The sequence below is a fragment of the Drosophila subobscura genome, chromosome J, assembly GCF_008121235.1.
Source record: "Drosophila subobscura isolate 14011-0131.10 chromosome J, UCBerk_Dsub_1.0, whole genome shotgun sequence".
NCBI lineage: Eukaryota > Metazoa > Arthropoda > Insecta > Diptera > Drosophilidae > Drosophila > Drosophila subobscura.
In genome coordinates, this window is record NC_048532.1 from 17,279,093 (window position 1) to 17,297,632 (window position 18,540).

Here is an 18,540-nt window from a genome sequence, read left to right on the forward strand (position 1 = left end):
GTGCTGTTGAAATTGTTAAACTCTGGCGCTTTCCAACACCATGGACGGTCCGCTCTTGGAGCTGTTTCCCCGCTTTGACGACTTGGAAGATCTCCTTCGAAACGAGGTCGAAGCGAGGTATATACTCAAAAAGGCAACGGATCACTTGGACGGGGTTAAGTCCAACGATAAGGCTGGAGAGGAAGAGGAAATTCGATATCTGATATGCGCGCTGGTAGACAGAAACTGGGAGCGCATTCACACCGGACATTTCAGCAGTGTTCCTGTGACTACAAGGCAAATCTATGCCATTGCGTGTTTCTTCAAGGTGAGACGCATACTCCCCTTTATTTGTAGTCTAATAGTGTCACTTTCAGATCTGTTTCCTACTCCTGGAGAGCACAGATCCAAGGCAAAAGGAAAAATGCAGTGGAATCCTGGACGAGGCTCAGCTGCTCGGCTGCACAGATGATTGGAGCGAGCTCAAGGCAGCTCTCATGGAATACCTAGACAAAGGCCAGCAGGAGACTGCAGAGCCATTGCCGATTCTTGCGGCTGTGTTGAGGGTTTCGTGCGCCTGTGACATCCCACAGATGGATGCTCCTGGATTGAACGAATTTCAAACGAAATGTTTCCAGCCACAGCAGCCCACGCTGCTGCTGAACACCATCAAGCACTGGCCAGCCATGGACAAGTGGCGGGACTTGAACTACCTCCTGCAAGTGGCGGGCAATCGCACAGTGCCTATAGAGATTGGCTCCAATTATGCGAGCGACGAGTGGTCCCAGCAGCTAGTCAAAATACGCGACTTCCTGCGGCGGCAATTTGCTGACCAAAGCGGAGACGGCTGTCGGGAGATTGAGTACTTGGCTCAGCACGAGCTCTTTGCGCAGATTCCAGCACTGAAAGCGGACATCTGTGTGCCAGATTATTGCACGTTGAGTGGTGCGGAGGAGACGCCAGCCGCTGTGGACATCAAGGCGTGGCTGGGACCAGCGGGCACCATTTCGCCCATGCACTACGATCCCAAGCACAATTTACTCTGCCAGGTGTTTGGCTCCAAGCAGATTATCCTTGCAGCGCCCGAGGACACGCCGAATCTGTATCCCCACGAGAGCGAGTTCCTCGGGAACACATCGCAAATAAATGCGGCGGAGCTGGACTTGAAGACGTTTCCACTGCTGGAGCAAGTGCGCTTCTATAAGCTACTGCTCCAGCCTGGCGATTGCTTGTATATGCCACCAAAATGGTGGCACTATGTGCGCGCAGAGACGCCGAGTTTTTCTGTGAGTTTCTGGTGGGAGTAGGCGAAAACCTCCCACCTGGCATGGCATACATAAAACAAACGAAACTAAAAGAATTTTACCGGTTTACTTTGATTTGAGTGTGACCCACAGAAATACCGTACTAACAGTGCTGTTTAGATTTGTAAACTCTGGCACTGTCCAACACCATGGGAGCGCCGCTCTTGGCGCTGTTGCCGCACTTTGCCGACTTGGAAGATCTTCTTCAAAATTAAGTCTCAAGAAGGCAACGAACTACTTGAAAGCGAATCTGATATGTTTTCTTATCTACTTGTGAATGAACCTGCTTTAATCAAAGCTGTTTGTCAGCGAATAAAACAGGTTCGCCATGACGTCATGCGGAATTCGACATGATGTGGACTATCAGCCGTTGGTGGGTCATGAATCATCAATCCAACGGGTGTTTATGTTTGTTCTTTTATTAGCCACAGGTTTGTGTATATGTGTGATTAGGTGGCAAAAGAAAACTTACAGTAAACAGATTAATGCAAAGAGAAAACAAAAGGAAACAAACATTTTACAGGCATACAAAAGACATGAAGTAAAGCCACGCACAATCACTAAACCTTTATCAATGGGTGTGGTATGAGAATTATCATTAAAATGTATGTGCTTTGCTTTTTCGATTCCTAATCGTTTATAATCTTTTGTTAAATGTGTGTGTATGTAGTTTTTGCTGTCGCTGTGCCCCGCCGCCGTTTATAAGTCTTATCGGTATTAAAGTATTGAACTCTCGGGCCCCTTGCCGTACGCTCAATCATCCTTGCTGCTGCTGCCAGCGGTGGTTCCCTTGCCACCAATGGTAATTTGCTTCTGCAGCTTGCTGTACTCCTCGGTGAGGCGATCGTACTCGCGATTGAGGCTCTCCGCCTGCGACTTGACAGCCTCCTTGTCCTTCTTCTCGCGATTCAGTTCGGAAGTCAGCTCCTGGACGCGCTCACGCATCTTGTTGAGCTGTAAGACGATTTGTTGTCAAAGTTGAGTTGAGTGTTTGCTGTGTTTGTGTGGGGGATTTGTGGGGAATGTGTTGGGGTGTGGCTTAGGATACTTAGGATACTCTGGCCGTGAGTCCTTGCACACGTTTCCGCAGGCTGGACAACTGTTTAAAGAGTTTACAAGAGTTTTATGTACTTTCGAGTCGCTTCGAGAGGCCCAACTTTTGTGTGTGGGTAAATCAGAATCAAATGATAGCATTGCCATTGTGTACAGCTGGTAGTAGCCAAAAGAAACTCCAAAGTAATGTGTGTTAGGTTTTGCTCCAAGCTCTTTAAACATGCCAGACCTGGAGTGTGGGAACGGGGCAAAAACTGTGTGACTCACCTCATTCAGTGTGCTGTCCTCGCTGGCCTCCTTGGCCTTATCGGTCTTCTTGTCCTCCATCAGGGAACGAGCAGCAGCGGTGGCGCTCTGGGCCTGCTTCATCGAAGCCTCACTCTGAGCCAGCAGATTGGCCTGAGCCGAGACCAGTGTTACCAAACGACGAATGACCAGAACCAGGAAAATCGCAAATCCAGAGATGTAAAAGTTGCGCTGGGCACGGAACAGGCGCATGCTGTGCTGCATCTCCACGTTCAGGTGCACCTCGCCGGTCTGCTCATAGTTCGAATACTTGCGCATCTCACGTATGGCCTCCAGCAAGAACAGCACCAACACACCCATAATCAAGAAGAAATAGATGTGCGCCTGCTGTGCCAACATGGCCAGGAATTTGGATTTGAAGAAGCGATTCCATCTGTAGGGGCTGGCCACGGGCAGCACCAGCAGCAAAACCAATGCAATCTCTGCATAGAGAAAGCCTGCGATCAAAGTCCAGACTAAACTCATTTTTTTTCCAAATGCAAATTTCTGCACACAACAAAGTTCGATCGAGTTCGATGATTTTCGATTTTTCGTATTCGTCTGTAAAGAAATGTTCCTCAAATTAGTTTCGAATAGACACGTTCCGCGAGCGTTCTTTGTGTGCGGCTATTTATAAACGACAGACGGAGTACCTAGCGAGAGCTTACTTTAAATAGCAACAATTAAAATATATCGCAAGTGATGAAATATGTATTTTTAATGCAGTCACTGCGCCGGCCACGTCAACTCTGTTTTTTTGTGTACAAAAGTGCCGCTATGTGGGGCTGCCAACTTGTTTGCAGCCAGAAAAAGCTACTTTTAGAGGGTTTTTATAAATAAATATTGTATAGAGCACATGGAAATTGTAAACAAAGTCGTACCAAGTTTTCAGTTGCAACAATTTGCTTTAGTTAGTTGCAAAAGCAAGGTAATTACAATTTGAATAATAACTTTTCTTGCCCTGACAACTCTGTTACTAGGTGACAGCTGGGTTGCCAGGGGCAAATGTGCTTTTAACTTTGCGCCATCGATCAAATTTACGTTTAGCATTAGTATTATTCCTAGTTACGGTAAAGATGTCCTACGAAAATTGGCTAAACTACTTGACCTCCGCCGAGAAGAACTCGATGATCAGCGGACGACTGCGCAAGGTGCTCTACAAGTTTCCAGACGGCCAGCAAATGGCCGAAGACTACAGTTTGGACACCGGCATCGTGCTGCGTCGCGCCTGGCGCAAGTGCAAGCAACTGATGGGGCAGCCCGAGTGGGAAATCGAGCTGGGCGAGGAGCCCCGCCAGCTGAACTGGTCCGGCAACAAAGCCAACGGCGCAGGAGGAGATGTGGACAACACGCCCGACGACGACTTCATGCTGCGCGAGAGCAACTCCGCCCCACTGCTGGCAAAGCGAGTGACCAAGAAGAACATTGAGTGGCGCATCCGCAACATGCCCTATCCCCTGGAGGTGTACAATGTCAGCGCCAGCCCGGAGCAGCGTTCCATTGTTGTGCGCACCACGAACAAGAAATACTACAAGGTGATTCCAGTGCCCGAGCTGGATCGTTGCGGCACTCCACCAGCACAGGCCAACCTCTCGGTCCACCATCAGTTCAATACTTTGATCATCACGTACCTGAAACCAGCCATTCTCTGCGAGATGGAGGCCCAAGTGCTGCTCCTGCTGAAGGACGTGGAGACTGAGACGGACATGGATGACCTCTTAAAGGGTCTGATGGCCAAATAAAACCACTAGCATGTAGTACACATAAAAAGTAATAATATTTTAAAATTATTAATCACAAAACTGGAATCTACTTCTGAAAGCCCTCGGCCAAGCCGGCGTAGCTGGCCAACGATGGAGCCGAGGAGCTGCAGAACAGGCTGTAATCGAACGAGGGCAGCTCTAGGGGTGCCAGGGAAGGCATATCCATATCATCGGATCGCTCCAGACTGCTCCGATATTGATCTTCAAGTCCCGATCCCTGGGGATCACTTCTGGACAGCATCTCCAGTTGGGGCTCGCAGTTCCTCGTCGGGGATTTGCTTGTCACCGTTGAACTGAACTTGGCATCGAATTCCTGCACTGTCTTGTCAATTGCCTTTGCCACGGATTGTGCTGACGATGAGGCGCCACCACCGCTGCCGCCGCCTCCGCTGTTCTCCTGCCGCAGAGGCAGCATTGGGCTGGCCTCTTTGAGTGGCACAAAATCCTTCACCTTCGTCAGCCCGTGCTGCGTTTTGCGCATTTCAATCTGCCGCAGTTTTCGCTGAAAGTCAAGGGTCAGGGTGTCGAGCACTTCCTTCGATTTGGGCAGGGCGACCCGCTTGTGGGCGTCCTGCATGTAGATTAGCGACGTTTCCAGAGCCTTGATGGCGTCCTCATAGCGATGATTGCGTATAAAACGCTCAGAGCGGCGTTCATGGAAGTGAGCCTGAAAGGGATATGTGAGTTCTTGCATAGTTTTTATAGTTTTTTAACCATTACCAAATTCAGCGGTGCACAATCCATGTTTTCTCTTTTGTTTATATCTGCGCAGTAGCAGATGCGGTTGATTTGGCAACCCTGACATTGCCATCGATATTTTAGTATATCGATGTGTGAAAATAAAACCACTCAATTGCATTTAAAAAAAATAAATATTTATTGCACCTAAAGTGGTTTGCCGGCTGCCTGTTTACCTTCGGTAAGTGCAACTGAAGCGTGTACGAAAACGGGCACGTTCGTTCCCTGGAAAGACAAAGATGCGTAAGCCTTAGGGGACAACAATTCGAAATTCTCACCTGCATCTTGGCTGATCGCACAAAGGCCTTGTTAGAGGTTACTGTAAATATTTCCCGGGCCATGCCAAAGCTAAAGATCTTCAGACTTCTCTCGTTCACATTGGCAGTGAATCGTATAGTGGAGAACTCCTCGGGTATTTTGTCCACGTCGGGATAGACAGTAATTCGTTTTAGGAATTCATCGGCTCGTTCTCGCTCGCCGGGTCCGCCCACGATCGTCAAGATATTCTGAAAGGCATCGTAGGCCAGTTGGCAGCAGACCAACCGCTTGCCCTGCAGAATCTTCTCGAGCTGTGGCTTCAGTGGCGACGCTCGCTCCCGCTCCGCCTGTTCGGTGAGCAGCGGCTCCTTGAACACCCAATGCGAGTGGCCATTGGTGAGTGCGCTCACGTAGGCCAGCATGGTGGTGACATCCAGATTTAGCTCATTGGACGCGGTTGCATATTGATCCTCATCACTGTCGGGTGCCTCCAACGATGCCGTCTGCACGCCCATTTCAAGCAGCTCTTCGTGGAGTGAGTCTTCAATTTTGTTTGAAAAGTAAAATACAATCTGAAAGGGAAAGTCTTGCATTCTGCCAGTTGCTGAGTACCCAAAGTACTTACCTTGGGTCGCTGGAACATGCAGAAGTGCAGCGCACTCGCCTCCAGGTAGTCCTCCGCCTGATCTATCACACTTCGTGCCCCAATGCTGACACAGCCCTTGGCTGCATCTTCCACGGACTTGGAATTTCTCGCTATCACTTTGACCCACTTCAGACCATTGTTGGCCACAATGTCAACGCGCAAGGGACTATCCCGCGATTCCAGGCGAAATACAGCGTTTATATCGACGACTCCTTGTTGCGTTTGCAGCGTTTTAATGAGAAATTCATAATAAACAAAGTTGCTGCTGGTTATGTGGTGATCCCTCACAGACTTTGTGCCAATCACCTAAACAGAAACGTGTACTTCAGTGGATTGTTCGCGAAGAATCACTGTTGCTTCATACCTTGTTAAGGAATTTCAGCTCCTGTTGTATTTTTCTCTGCACTTTCGAGACTCCGGGCAAGTCCTCAAACTCAACCAAGGCCTGTTTCAGTTCTTCACCCAACACCACTTTCTTTTGTGCCTCCTCGTACAGCTTTTCTTGTTCGTCCATGTCACCTGCAAGGTGGTTGAGTGCAAACTTTAATAATAGTACGAAATAATTGTTGTTACCTGCCAGCTGTTGGCAGAGGTGGCAACGATATATCGATGAGGTTGCTTAGCGATGGGAGCAATGTACTCAATCCTTCAAGCAGTGTAAAAAATACAAAAATAAATATTAATATATAAAAATTTAGCGGTATTATCATTCTTTGGAAAAATCTCTTATTACAAATACTTAGTAATTATTTCAAATTCGTTTTTCAACGATAGCTGTGTATATGTGACAACCCTAGTTGGGCTGCAAATCGATATTTTCTGCTGGCAATGGCCGCCTCCGCTTCGTTTCGTTCATTTTCTTTTCACCACCGAAACGAAGCACAAGCGTACAGCGTATGGCATGAAGCCGGCAGAGTGATTGTGGAAAATTTTAATCCGTTGGCATCGGTGTCACAATGTGTAAAATACTCTATTAAAACGGCAAAAGGTAGCTATTTAGTGTTTAAGCTAATGATATTCGGTGATATTAGGATAGTTATGCACAAAGTATCTCCAGAAATCAGAAATGTCTGTGCTTTGGTCGCAAATTAAGGCGTGCTAAATTAACAAACATGCTGCTTACTAGCATCGTTAGGCGACACGAATACACCAACTGTGGCCATGGTTTTCAAAGCAGTACAAATTTACCGAAACTACTTGCAATATTTGAGCATTTTTTCACGGCGACTGTACCTAACCTCACATGTACTTTGGACCTTTTTGCAGTTTTGGTCATTGAGTTGGAGTGAAAATTCAACAGCCTCATCATGTATCTGTACAATTTGACGCTGCAGAAGGGAACGGGTGTGACGCACGCCGTCCATGGCAACTTTTCTGGCGGCAAGCAGCAGGAGATACTCTTGTCACGTGGCAAGTCGCTGGAGCTGGTGCGACCCGACTCGAACACCGGCAAAGTGCACACGCTGCTCTCGACGGAGATCTTCGGCTGCATTCGCGCGCTGATGGCCTTCCGTCTGACGGGCGGAACAAAAGGTTGGTAAATGTAAGAAACAATTATTACCTAAAACTCGTTTAATGTTAGTGAAAGACGCACAAAACCCTATTGGGGCAACCACTTACTGTAGTTTGCCCCAGTAAGACCTTGTTAAACCCGTCTACGTGCGAGAGTAACCCAAAAGACTTGGCGTCGCATTTGCCATAACCCCAAACACATGGTATGGCGAACTGAAACTTCGAGTTACAGCCCCCCAGAACATAACCTCAAAATGGTTCACTTCCGGTTCACAGCTAATTGGTCTTTTATCTTGTTTACTCTCATTAGATTACATCGTTGTTGGCTCTGACTCCGGCCGCATTGTTATTCTGGAGTACATGCCCGCCAAGAATGCATTGGAGAAGGTGCATCAGGAGACGTTTGGCAAGTCGGGCTGCCGCCGCATTGTGCCGGGGCAGTACTTTGCCATCGATCCCAAGGGTCGTGCCGTAATGATTGGCGCCGTGGAGAAGCAGAAGCTGGCCTACATCATGAACCGCGACACACAGGCGCGCCTCACGATCTCATCTCCGCTGGAGGCTCACAAATCCAACACGTTGACCTATCACATGGTCGGTGTGGATGTTGGCTTTGACAATCCCATGTTTGCCTGCCTGGAGATTGACTACGAGGAGTCTGACTTGGATCCGACGGGTAAGCATCTGCATCTGCCACTCTCTCTCTCTCTCTCTCTCGATTAGCGCCTTAATTCTCAGGGTTTGTGGATTAACCCACCGTGAACACCTGTCTGTACTTGTCGCCAGATAAATTGTTGATCACTGAACCATTGGTGTCGCTGTAATTGCCTAGCCACACTTCACTGATTTGTGACCCACACTTGAAACTCAGCCCAAAGTGAATGTTTGAACTAACAATTATTTGCTTCCCTTTTGCAGGCGACGCTGCACAGCGCACACAGCAAACGCTCACCTTCTACGAGCTGGACCTGGGCCTGAACCACGTGGTGCGCAAGTACTCGGAGCCGCTGGAGGAGCATGCCAATTTCCTGGTCTCTGTGCCCGGCGGCAATGATGGACCCTCGGGCGTGCTCATTTGCTCAGAGAACTATTTGACGTACAAGAATCTCGGCGATCAGCATGATATACGTTGCCCCATACCGCGTCGTCGCAACGATCTGGATGATCCCGAGCGTGGCATGATCTTCATTTGCTCGGCCACGCATCGCACCAAGAGCATGTACTTCTTTCTGCTGCAAACCGAGCAGGGAGACATCTTCAAAATCACCCTCGAGACCGACGATGATGTGGTGTCTGAGATCAAGCTCAAATATTTCGATACGGTGCCACCAGCAGCGGCCATGTGTGTGCTGAAGACGGGCTTCCTGTTCGTGGCCAGCGAATTTGGCAACCAGTAAGTTTTGAATCTTTTCTTGAAGCCCTCGGGCTGTGACTAATGTTTGCATTTCCTTTTTCCCCTGCAGCTACCTGTATCAGATTGCTCACTTGGGCGATGATGATGATGAGCCCGAGTTCAGCTCGGCCATGCCACTGGAGGAGGGCGAAACCTTCTTCTTTGCACCACGCACGCTAAAGAATCTTGTGCTGGTGGATGAGTTGCCTTCGTTTGCACCGATCATTACCTCCCAGGTGGCTGATCTGGCCAATGAGGATACGCCCCAGTTGTATGTGCTCTGTGGCCGCGGGCCGCGTTCTACATTGCGCGTGCTGCGACATGGCCTGGAGGTGTCTGAGATGGCCGTCTCGGAGCTACCCGGCAATCCCAATGCCGTTTGGACAGTCAAGAAACGAGCTGATGGTGAGTTGCGCAATTGAATGTTGCTCTCTGTAGGATTAAGTCGCTTTAGCATGTAAGAATGGACATCGATCGATCGTTTCTCTAACCCAAAACTGGTGCATTGATGATGATAATGATATAGAAATACGACTAGCTTTACACACAAAACGATTCCAAACAAGTCCCACAAGTTATCAACCACCAGTTCTCTCTTATTTCAGGCGCTTAAACACAGACGTCAGTCCATCCAACAATTATGTTGTGTGTGTGTGTGTGTGTGACACTCTATCGAAAAAAAGACAAAGAGACAAACACAGACAGAAATTCGTTCTTGTCGAGTTTTATCTCTAGAATTGTAGCTTGTCTTTTGTGAAACGATAGGTAAGGCAACATTTACACTGCAGCTCATAAGTCGACAGATACTACGACCTGCAAACTGCAACGAAACTATTGTTTAAAACTACATTTAAGTCGCGAGACACACATTGAACATGATGCGATACTTATCAACCGTGTTTCAGCTGAATATCCATTGATTATAGCTTGATAAACTGATTATTCAATTGTGTGCGTCTCGCCTCTCCTTAGCTAGGAATACACGCAACTAGAGACTCCCCACGATACTCATGTACCAAGTTTCTCTCTTCTTTGCCTTATTTGTAGACGAATTCGATGCCTACATCATTGTGTCCTTCGTGAATGCCACGCTGGTGCTCAGCATTGGTGAGACTGTGGAGGAAGTCACGGACAGTGGGTTCCTCGGCACCACGCCCACACTCTGTTGTGCCGCCCTGGGGGATGATGCCTTGGTGCAGGTCTATCCGGATGGCATTCGTCACATACGCTCCGACAAGCGTGTGAATGAGTGGAAGGCGCCCGGCAAGAAATCGATTACCAAATGTGCCGTCAATCAGCGGCAGGTGGTCATCACGTTGTCTGGCAGGGAATTGGTTTACTTTGAAATGGATCCGGTAAGCATTTGATGGATGAAGGCGAGATTACAATTACTCTTTGCCCTGATGATAAAAACACGAAAAGAACAATCATGTTGAGACACTCTGTGTCCTGCAGTACTGAGCTTTAACGACAGAATTCTTTGCGCTTGTTGGCTTGTGTTAGCACAAAACTAATGATTGGATCTCTCTTCTTTGCAGACTGGCGAGCTGAATGAGTACACCGAACGCTCGGAAATGCTGGCGGAGATTATGTGCATGGCGCTGGGCACAGTGCCAGATGGCGAGCAACGTTCCTGGTTCTTGGCCGTTGGCCTGGCGGATAACACCGTCCGCATACTCTCATTGGATCCGAATAACTGCCTGATGCCCTGCTCCATGCAGGCGCTGCCCTCGCCAGCAGAGTCGCTCTGCTTGGTGGAAATGGGACACACGGAGAGCACGACCAGTGCGGGCGCCCAGGACGATGATGCACCGCCACAGCGCAGTGGCGCCAACAAGGGCACAATCTACCTCAATATTGGCCTGAGCAACGGCGTGCTGCTGCGCACGGTACTCGATCCGGTGTCGGGGGATTTGGCAGATACGCGAACGCGCTACCTGGGCTCGCGGCCCGTCAAACTGTTTCGCATCAAGATGCAGGGCTCCGAGGCCGTGCTGGCCATGTCCAGTCGCTCCTGGCTGTCGTATTACCATCAGAATCGATTCCACTTGACGCCGCTCTCCTACGAGACACTCGAATATGCCTCCGGCTTCTCCAGCGAGCAGTGCAGCGAGGGCATTGTGGCAATCTCAACCAACACGCTGCGCATTTTGGCGCTGGAAAAGCTGGGCGCTGTCTTCAATCAAGTGGCATTTCCGCTGCAGTTTACGCCGCGCACATTCGTCATACATCCGGACACGGGGCGCATGCTCATAGCCGAAACGGATCACAATGCCTACACCGAGGACACAAAGAGTGCCAGGAAGGAGCAGATGGCCGAGGAGATGCGCAGTGCAGCGGGCGACGAGGAACGTGAACTGGCCCGGGAGATGGCGAACGCGTTCATCAATGAGGTGCTGCCCGAGGATGTTTTCTCGGCCCCGAAGGCTGGACTGGGCCTGTGGGCCTCGCAGATACGCTGCCTGGACGCCATGCATGGCCAGACGATGTTCAGTGTGCCGCTGGCCCAGAACGAGGCCATCATGGCCATGGCCATGGTCAAGTTTTCGGTGGCAGCCGATGGTCGCTACTATCTGGCCGTTGGCATTGCCCGGGATCTGCAGCTGAATCCGAGAATATCCCAGGGAGGCTGCCTGGACATCTACAAGATCGATCCCACATGCTCCAGCCTGGAGTTTATGCATCGCACCGAGATTGACGAGATTCCCGGCGCACTGTGCGGCTTCCAGGGCCGCCTGCTGGCCGGCTGTGGCCGCATGCTGCGCATCTATGATCTCGGCAAGAAGAAAATGCTGCGCAAGTGCGAGAACAAACACATTCCCTATCAGATTGTCAACATCCAAGCGATGGGTCATCGCGTTTACGTCTCGGATGTCCAGGAGTCTGTCTTCTTCCTGCGCTATCGACGGGCCGAGAATCAGTTGATCATCTTTGCCGATGACACGCATCCCCGTTGGGTGACGGCCACCACGCTGCTGGACTACGACACCATTGCCATTGCGGACAAGTTTGGCAACTTGAATATTCAGCGCCTGCCGCACTCGGTCACGGATGATGTGGATGAGGATCCCACTGGCACCAAGTCGCTGTGGGATCGTGGCCTGCTCTCGGGTGCGTCCCAAAAGTCGGAGAACATTTGCTCCTTCCACGTGGGCGAGATCATCATGTCGCTGCAGAAGGCCACGCTCATACCCGGCGGCTCCGAGGCGCTCATCTACTCGACGCTCAATGGCACTGTCGGCGCCTTTGTGCCGTTCACCAGTCGCGAGGACTATGACTTTTTCCAGCACCTCGAGATGCACATGCGCAACGAGAACCCGCCGCTGTGTGGCCGCGATCATCTCAGCTACCGCAGCTCCTACTATCCCGTGAAGAACGTGCTCGATGGCGATCTGTGCGAGCAGTACCTGTCCATAGAGGCGGCCAAGCAGAAGAGCATTGCCGGGGATATGTTCCGCACGCCCAATCAGATCTGCAAGAAGCTCGAGGACATACGCACGCGTTATGCCTTCTAAGGTGAGGATTTTCCCTTGCATTTTGTTCGAGTTTCTGCTTTGGGTTCATGTGATGAGATAGCAATTACCTTGGGACACCTATGAAATGCCTTGATTAGTGTAACATTTAAACACTGAAACGAACATTAACATGAGCATGCGATTTGTTTTAGTTGTATGTAAAATATTGATCCAAAATTCTTTCTCTTTGCAGTTGAATGTGGAGCGGAAATGTGTCAAAGCTTTGGCTGGCATGGAACCCTGTGGCTAAGGTGCGTTTCTCTCTTTGTTTAAGTGATTTTTTGAGTCTAGTTTTTCCATGATGATTTACGATTTTACCTTGGGACACCTATGACAGAACTGTGATTAGTGTAAAGTTATATTTAGCTGATAGAAAACAATTCAAATTCGATTTTTGATAACATGCAAACAATTTTTAAATAATTCTTTCTTTTACTTTGCAGTTTTTCGCTACAGGAAGCAACACAAATGCCGCCGAATTCTGGCTGCTGATTTTAAGGTGAGAATTGCATACAATTTGCATTCATTTATATCACAATGATGATTTATTTACATATGTTAGACTAATGAAATAATTTGATTGTAAATTCATAACTGATGCAATTATCAATTTATTTTGTGCGTAAAGTAAAACCGGAAACACTTTCATTAACTTGAAAACTTTCTTTCCCATTTGCAGCTTCTTCTGGCATCCATGAGTCACTGGCAACAAATAAAACTAGCTCTACATTATGCATATTTTAGGTAAGTTTTCGATTTATTTATGCAAATTGAAGTTAAACTAATTTTGTGACTCTTTCTCTTCTCTTTGCAGTTTTTAATTTACAACAAAAAATCTTCAACCACTAAAACGACTGCCGCTTATTTATATTAGCACTTAAATTCGGTTGCAAATTCTACATTTTGCACACACAACACAAACACAAATTATACATTTTAGCATATAAATATTTTATGTAAAATAAACAAAACTGAACCAAAAGAATGTGTAAACCATTTGTTGTGGCCCTCCCCCCTGTCCGTGCGGGATTGCTGCTCTTTGCATAATTTGAGTTGATGTTCTCGGCTCGGCCTTATTATCTGCCTGGCCTTGTTTGCTCTCCATTCCGCACGCTCCCCTCGTGCGGCAGTGTCCCGTTATGGCAGCAAGAAATGCCTGCTAAACGCCTCGTTCTCGGTGCTTCCACTTGTGGCATGTACGCAGCGCAAAATTGTTGTAATTTGTTATGTTTTTTGCAGCAGCAGTTATGCAAATTGTCGCTGCCCGAGTGCCTCAGCCTCAGCCGCAGCCGCAGCCACTCGGTGGTCGATCAGCAGGCCATTCCAGCGTGTGGAGTTACCTCGGGAGGCCTCATTCTCATCCTGCTGCCACTGTTGGTTGCATCTGAGGCTATGCCATCTGGTTAAACGATTTATGAACTTCATTTCTAGATCATTAGATCGCATAACACGGACATTCATCACTTGGCACTGGCACTGGCACTGGTTTCTTTTTTTGCTGGTGCGGCAGACACGCAAGCGCAATATCTAGCCAGCATCTACGCATGCAATTCGCGCCGCATGTTGCAGCCAAAAGTGATCTGCAGACGGCGATAAGGACAATCAACGCTCAACGCTTGGCGCAAACACTTGGCACCAGGCAGAGGCACAGCCACAGCCACAGCCCTGCTGCAGCCACGCCCAGCGCCAGCCAGCAGGCAGCAGGCAGGCAGAGAGAGAGCTGCAGATGCCCAGCTGGCGATTAGACAATGGCCAGCACTGGGGCCTTTTGTTGTGGGGCGTGTTGCAGTCCTGGGCCTGGGCCTGCGCCTCGGCGATGGCAATCTGCTGGCCACAGAATCGTGGAAATCAGAATCTTTTAGGAGTCTCCCTCCTCCTGCTGCTGCTCCTCGTAGATGCTTATCAAATGCCTTTGCGTGATAAAATTTCGCATGAACTGCGCTACACGACTACGATGGGGCTGGGGATGGGGATGGCTCCGAGTTCTGGGTCTGGGACTGGTCCCCATGGGTGTTAACGCTGCAACTTTTCAGCTGTCCACGATCTGCGTTTGCGTGTAAGAATTTTCTGCGAAATGTTCTGCTGAGATTTTAATCAGCCTAAAAAGGGGACTGCCTGCCACTGGGGGCATAGCTGAGGACCGACACTTTCGCCGTTGAATTAAATGCTCATTTTCGCTGGCTGCTGGCTGGCAGTCACGTCTTTTCACAGTTAGCAACTTTATTAAAACTAACGGGCATGGCAAATAATTAAAACGCAGCAAGAGACAGGGGGGGGAGAGCGTAAAAGCGGAATTGCAAATTGCTGGCCAAGTAATAAATAGAATCATCAGCGAGCCGCCGAGCTGCAGCTGTGGGGCAGCGGCTGGGAGGGTCTATCCACATCTCCACATCATCATCATCATCAGAGGCAGCAGCAGCCGCAGCAGCAATATTTTAATTCACTTAGCCGCGCTGAGTCGTTGCTTTTGGCCATGTCTTTGGCTGTGGCTGTGGCTCTGGCAGGCACAGATGCGCGCTTGAAGCCTTGAGCTTGAGCCGCTTGGCTGCTGGCAGCTCGACAAACCAATTATAAAGCGTAGATTTTGATGTGCACGTGTTGGCAGTTGTTGGCTGCCAGAGAGAAGAGCGTGAGGAGAGAGAGCGATCTCTAACCCGCAGTCGGGTATAACCAATTCGATCAGCGGGCCAATTAGTGTGGGGTGGCACGAACTCTGCACATAGCTGGCGGGGAAAAGGATGTACAAGTGCGCGGGGGGAGGTTAGCAAAATTAGTTAGGAAAACAATGCGGAAATGTACAAATTTAATGCGGAACAAATGCAAATTTATGAGATTTTTTGGGTGTTTTACTGCTGGGATTTATTCTAAATTGAAAGCTGATCAAGATCTTTCCCCAAAAAAAGTGTCTCTTAGGTGGCAGATCTTCTCCTCAAACATCGTTCTACTTTTATCCTTAATCTTGCTTCCTTCCCGCATTGTTAGAGCCTTCCGTGGGTCGCCTATGAGTCGCCGTTCCCCAACTGATCGCCCCGAATGACACTCACTTTGGCGCAGCAGAGTCCCAGAGTCAAGTCCACAATCCAAGCGTTGATCGCTGTCAGCAAGCTTACCCCGCCAGCCCTCGCTCCCGCCCCATGAGCAGTCGTTGCTGCCACAAGTTGTTGCCCCGTTCTGGTTGCCGCTGGGCTCTGACCCCATTCAATGTCATTAACTCGGTCCAAGGTCTGTTTTGCTTTTTTTGGGCTGGCAATTTTCGCATAATTGGCAAGAGAATTATGAAATGCTCCCAGCTGTGTGTGTTTCGGGTTGCAGCTTCATTTTTGTTGTCTACTGAACTCATTTGAACTCTGCTGAATATTTGTGGCTGCTTCTGCTTCATGCCGCTCCCCTCTCTAGTTGTCAGCAAGTGGCTGCTCCCAGTGCCTGAGGGCCACAAAACGCCTTGCAATCGCTCTTCAATCTGTGAGTTCTCTTGGCAAGCCTCAACTGTAAACGTTTCAGTCACTTAGTCAGCAATCTGCTGCATCTAATTGTCTCTGCAACAAATTACTCAATTCCAAGAGCCAGCTGTGGCAAGGCATCAAGATCGAGATCGAGATCCCAGCGAGCGGGCAGACCGGCTGCCGGTCAACAGGTTTGACATAATTTTCACTTGAGTTTGTTTTGCACAAAATTTGCACGCAGCTTGAAGAACATATCAACGCAGAGCTAATGATAATGATAATGATGCTCCACTTCCTGCAGCTCTCGCTGATCGTTGAGTAACTCAATCGAAGAGCGCCGCTCCGTGACTCCTCATTCTGTCTCTCCTTTCCCATACAAAGCCTGCACTTTTGTGGGCGTGGCGCACTTCCGCAAGCAATTCGCTGAGCGGGGGAACTGCTGGCGGTGGGGTGGTCCCAAAATGCTGAAAACCAATGCTTAAAATCAAAGTCACACAGTGGAGCAAAGCGCAGACTGCTGGCTACAAATTTTGTGCACTTTTGCTGCCCATCGATGCCACTGTGCTGCGTGCTGTCGAGAGTGCAGTTCGGGCCACAAGATAAATACCCAGGTTGTGGCAGGGAAGTGGGGAGACACGTCAACAATGAGCCATAAAAACGGGAGCAGCCGCATGCAACATAATTGAAAGCAATTTGTGGCATGGCCTGGGACTGGGTGACTGTCTGGGGGGAGAGCTGAGAGCTGGAAGCTGTGGATCTCCAACTGGTTGTGTGCAGCAGCAGCAGCAGCACCGGTGTCGGGCATAAACATTGCCACTGCCATTCACTCATTCACTTGCCCAGCCAGTCAGTCACTCAGTCACTCAGGCAGTCAGGCAGTCCACACGTGTTGTTTGTCAATGCTCCACATGGGGATCCTCCATTCACTCCCAATCCAATGCAGCTGGCTGAAGGGGTTCGCCTGCACAGAGCGGAAGTCGCTTAGTTCCGGCAAATAACAGCCACAGCCCCACACTCGCTCCATCCAGCTCGAGCTGCACCTGAAACAGATTGCTTCAATCTCAGAAGAACTCGGCGGAGCTACTGGGAGGCTGCTGCCGCTGATGTGTGCCTCTTGTTACGCAATTGTGGCAATGTCTTTTGATTTGTATCTTTCTGACGTCTTGGTTCCTGCCCCGTCCCTTTCCCCGCCACAGTAATTGCCAACAGCTGAGCAGCATGTGCCACAAGTTGCGCTCTTTTCTAGAATTGTGCAAGTTCCACTCATGTGCAAATGCCTCATTTACGAGCTGCCACCATCAACAAGAATGCCGAAATCATCGAAGTTCCGGACATACCTTAAATTGTATTTAATTTTATTTGTAACTGATTCAATAAATCAACTAACGCGTTTCGCGTTCACACTGCTTTTGCAACGGGAAGAGGGGTTTCCAATGAGTATCACAATGAGAGCATGAAAATATTACACCCATCTCACTCCCACCAATAGGCATGTGCCCACAGCCACGCACTTTCAATATCACTTTGCAATAGGAGTGGGAGAAGTAGACGACAATTTCCAATGAGAGAGCAATTACAATAGAAGTGTGGAATGTGCAAGCAATTGGCAAGAGCAAGACGGGAAAGAGAGCAGAGCATGGAAAGAGCGAGTACCACCTACGCATTCATCGCTCTCTCTCACAGCTTCCAATTTGCCGCTTTTCCAAAACAAAACGTGCGTGTTTTAAGTCAGCTCCGTGTTTGGAGTCGTGAAAATCCGGGTAAATGGTAAAAATTAAGCGGGAAAATGATCACGTAGGTGTGCCATGAAGTGCAGCAGTGAATAATTGTGAAAGATGTGCAAAATGTGTGTTTAAGTGCAAGATAAAGTGCGTGATCAAGTCTACGGCCTGACAACGAGGCTAGCCGGCACTCAAAAGGCAGTTTGCAGATAGAAATGTGCGAAAATATGTGAAAGTGCAGTGAATAAAGTGTATTAAATAGTTAATCTAAGCGTAATCATGTTATTTTATGCATTCATAGTTTTTTTTGTGTGCAAATATCAGCGGAATGTTCTAGATTCCATTGTGTCTCAGTTTTTTTTCACGTTTCAAGTGTGTGTGTCAGTGTGTGGTGAAGAAGTGCAAAAAGTGCGCGTAGTGTTGTCTCCGTCTTACTGCAGCCGCAGGGATGAAGAATAGCAAAAGGAATGGAATAAGAGAACGGTTCTTCTGCAAAGTGTCAGTGCACCGATTAAAAGGTGGAAACAAATCTTGGATATGTCCCTCTCTCTCGTTCCGTGTGTGTTTATCCGTGACTATGCGAATATCGTGGGAGCATGTTGCCTTTAATGGCCCCCCTTTACTTTAATACATCTTGCAGTGCGTGTGTAACAAGTGCTGATCAAAGCGAGAAATGTAAAAAGTGTGCAGTACATTGTTTTTGTATTTAACTAAATCAATAAAAGAAGGTAAGAAATTTAAGAAATATTGAGTGATGGGTGAAATCTACTATGTTATTAATCCCTTATCGATTTAAAATATTTGTGTATAATTTCATTAATATTCAATACACTATTCGAGACTCCCTGTCCCCATTTGATTCATTCTTTGGTTTGAAATTGAAAGAGTTGAGGCGGTTTATGTGGGGCAAAGGTTCAGAGATGTGCACCA

The 18,540-nt window shown here is 48.6% G+C and overlaps 6 protein-coding genes and 3 non-coding genes across 12 annotated transcripts; 6 read left to right on the plus strand and 3 right to left on the minus strand.

The window, feature by feature from the left end:
• The first annotated feature begins 31 nt into the window (after window positions 1–31).
• LOC117895357 (bifunctional peptidase and arginyl-hydroxylase JMJD5) lies at window positions 32–1,323 on the plus strand. The gene is made up of 2 exons (XM_034802941.1): window positions 32–307; window positions 357–1,323. Exons 1-2 carry the CDS (start codon window positions 41–43, stop codon window positions 1,284–1,286), a joined length of 1,197 nt encoding a protein of 398 aa, XP_034658832.1. The 5' UTR covers window positions 32–40; the 3' UTR covers window positions 1,287–1,323.
• A 561-nt stretch (window positions 1,324–1,884) lies between these two features.
• LOC117895362 (B-cell receptor-associated protein 31) lies at window positions 1,885–3,263 on the minus strand. The gene is made up of 2 exons (XM_034802945.1): window positions 2,604–3,263; window positions 1,885–2,237 (listed from the first exon to the last, which is right to left on the minus strand). Exons 1-2 carry the CDS (start codon window positions 3,105–3,107, stop codon window positions 2,037–2,039), a joined length of 705 nt encoding a protein of 234 aa, XP_034658836.1. The 5' UTR covers window positions 3,108–3,263; the 3' UTR covers window positions 1,885–2,036.
• Window positions 3,264–3,610: 347 nt separating this feature from the next.
• On the plus strand, window positions 3,611–4,423 carry LOC117895363 (protein DPCD). Its single transcript, XM_034802946.1, has one exon. The coding sequence runs from the start codon at window positions 3,698–3,700 to the stop codon at window positions 4,361–4,363; it is 666 nt and encodes a 221-aa protein (XP_034658837.1). The 5' UTR covers window positions 3,611–3,697; the 3' UTR covers window positions 4,364–4,423.
• LOC117895364 lies at window positions 4,386–5,224 on the minus strand. Its single transcript, XM_034802948.1, has 2 exons — window positions 5,105–5,224; window positions 4,386–5,051 (listed from the first exon to the last, which is right to left on the minus strand). The coding sequence occupies exons 1-2, from the start codon at window positions 5,126–5,128 to the stop codon at window positions 4,431–4,433; spliced, it is 645 nt and encodes a 214-aa protein (XP_034658839.1). The 5' UTR covers window positions 5,129–5,224; the 3' UTR covers window positions 4,386–4,430.
• A 13-nt stretch (window positions 5,225–5,237) lies between these two features.
• On the minus strand, window positions 5,238–6,601 carry LOC117895358 (UPF0415 protein C7orf25). Its single transcript, XM_034802942.1, has 4 exons — window positions 6,391–6,601; window positions 6,006–6,332; window positions 5,401–5,952; window positions 5,238–5,347 (listed from the first exon to the last, which is right to left on the minus strand). Exons 1-4 carry the CDS (start codon window positions 6,538–6,540, stop codon window positions 5,270–5,272), a joined length of 1,107 nt encoding a protein of 368 aa, XP_034658833.1. The 5' UTR covers window positions 6,541–6,601; the 3' UTR covers window positions 5,238–5,269.
• Window positions 6,602–6,862: 261 nt separating this feature from the next.
• LOC117895355 (splicing factor 3B subunit 3) lies at window positions 6,863–13,402 on the plus strand. 4 transcript variants are annotated; one of them, XR_004648912.1, is made up of 11 exons: window positions 6,864–7,014; window positions 7,293–7,559; window positions 7,849–8,214; window positions 8,457–8,931; window positions 9,002–9,336; window positions 9,979–10,286; window positions 10,470–12,447; window positions 12,640–12,697; window positions 12,890–12,945; window positions 13,126–13,190; window positions 13,261–13,402. XR_004648912.1 is itself a non-coding variant. In XM_034802940.1 (7 exons), the coding sequence occupies exons 2-7, from the start codon at window positions 7,334–7,336 to the stop codon at window positions 12,444–12,446; spliced, it is 3,687 nt and encodes a 1,228-aa protein (XP_034658831.1). In that variant the 5' UTR covers window positions 6,864–7,014; window positions 7,293–7,333; the 3' UTR covers window positions 12,447–12,451. The 4 variants fall into 4 exon arrangements, 1 of the variants encoding a protein (XP_034658831.1); XR_004648913.1 differs by lacking the exon at window positions 6,864–7,014 and having other exon boundaries at window positions 7,435–7,569; XR_004648914.1 differs by lacking the exons at window positions 10,470–12,447; window positions 12,640–12,697; window positions 12,890–12,945; window positions 13,126–13,190; window positions 13,261–13,402 and adding an exon at window positions 9,537–9,696 and having other exon boundaries at window positions 6,863–7,014; window positions 9,979–10,119.
• On the plus strand, window positions 12,489–12,570 carry LOC117895893. The gene has a single exon (XR_004648968.1). It is a non-coding gene; the product is annotated as a small nucleolar RNA Me28S-Gm3113 (small nucleolar RNA).
• LOC117895894 lies at window positions 12,736–12,821 on the plus strand. The gene has a single exon (XR_004648969.1). It is a non-coding gene; the product is annotated as a small nucleolar RNA Me28S-Gm3113 (small nucleolar RNA).
• Window positions 12,976–13,050, plus strand: LOC117895908. Its single transcript, XR_004648981.1, has one exon. It is a non-coding gene; the product is annotated as a small nucleolar RNA Me28S-Cm788 (small nucleolar RNA).
• Window positions 13,403–18,540: the final 5,138 nt, after the last annotated feature.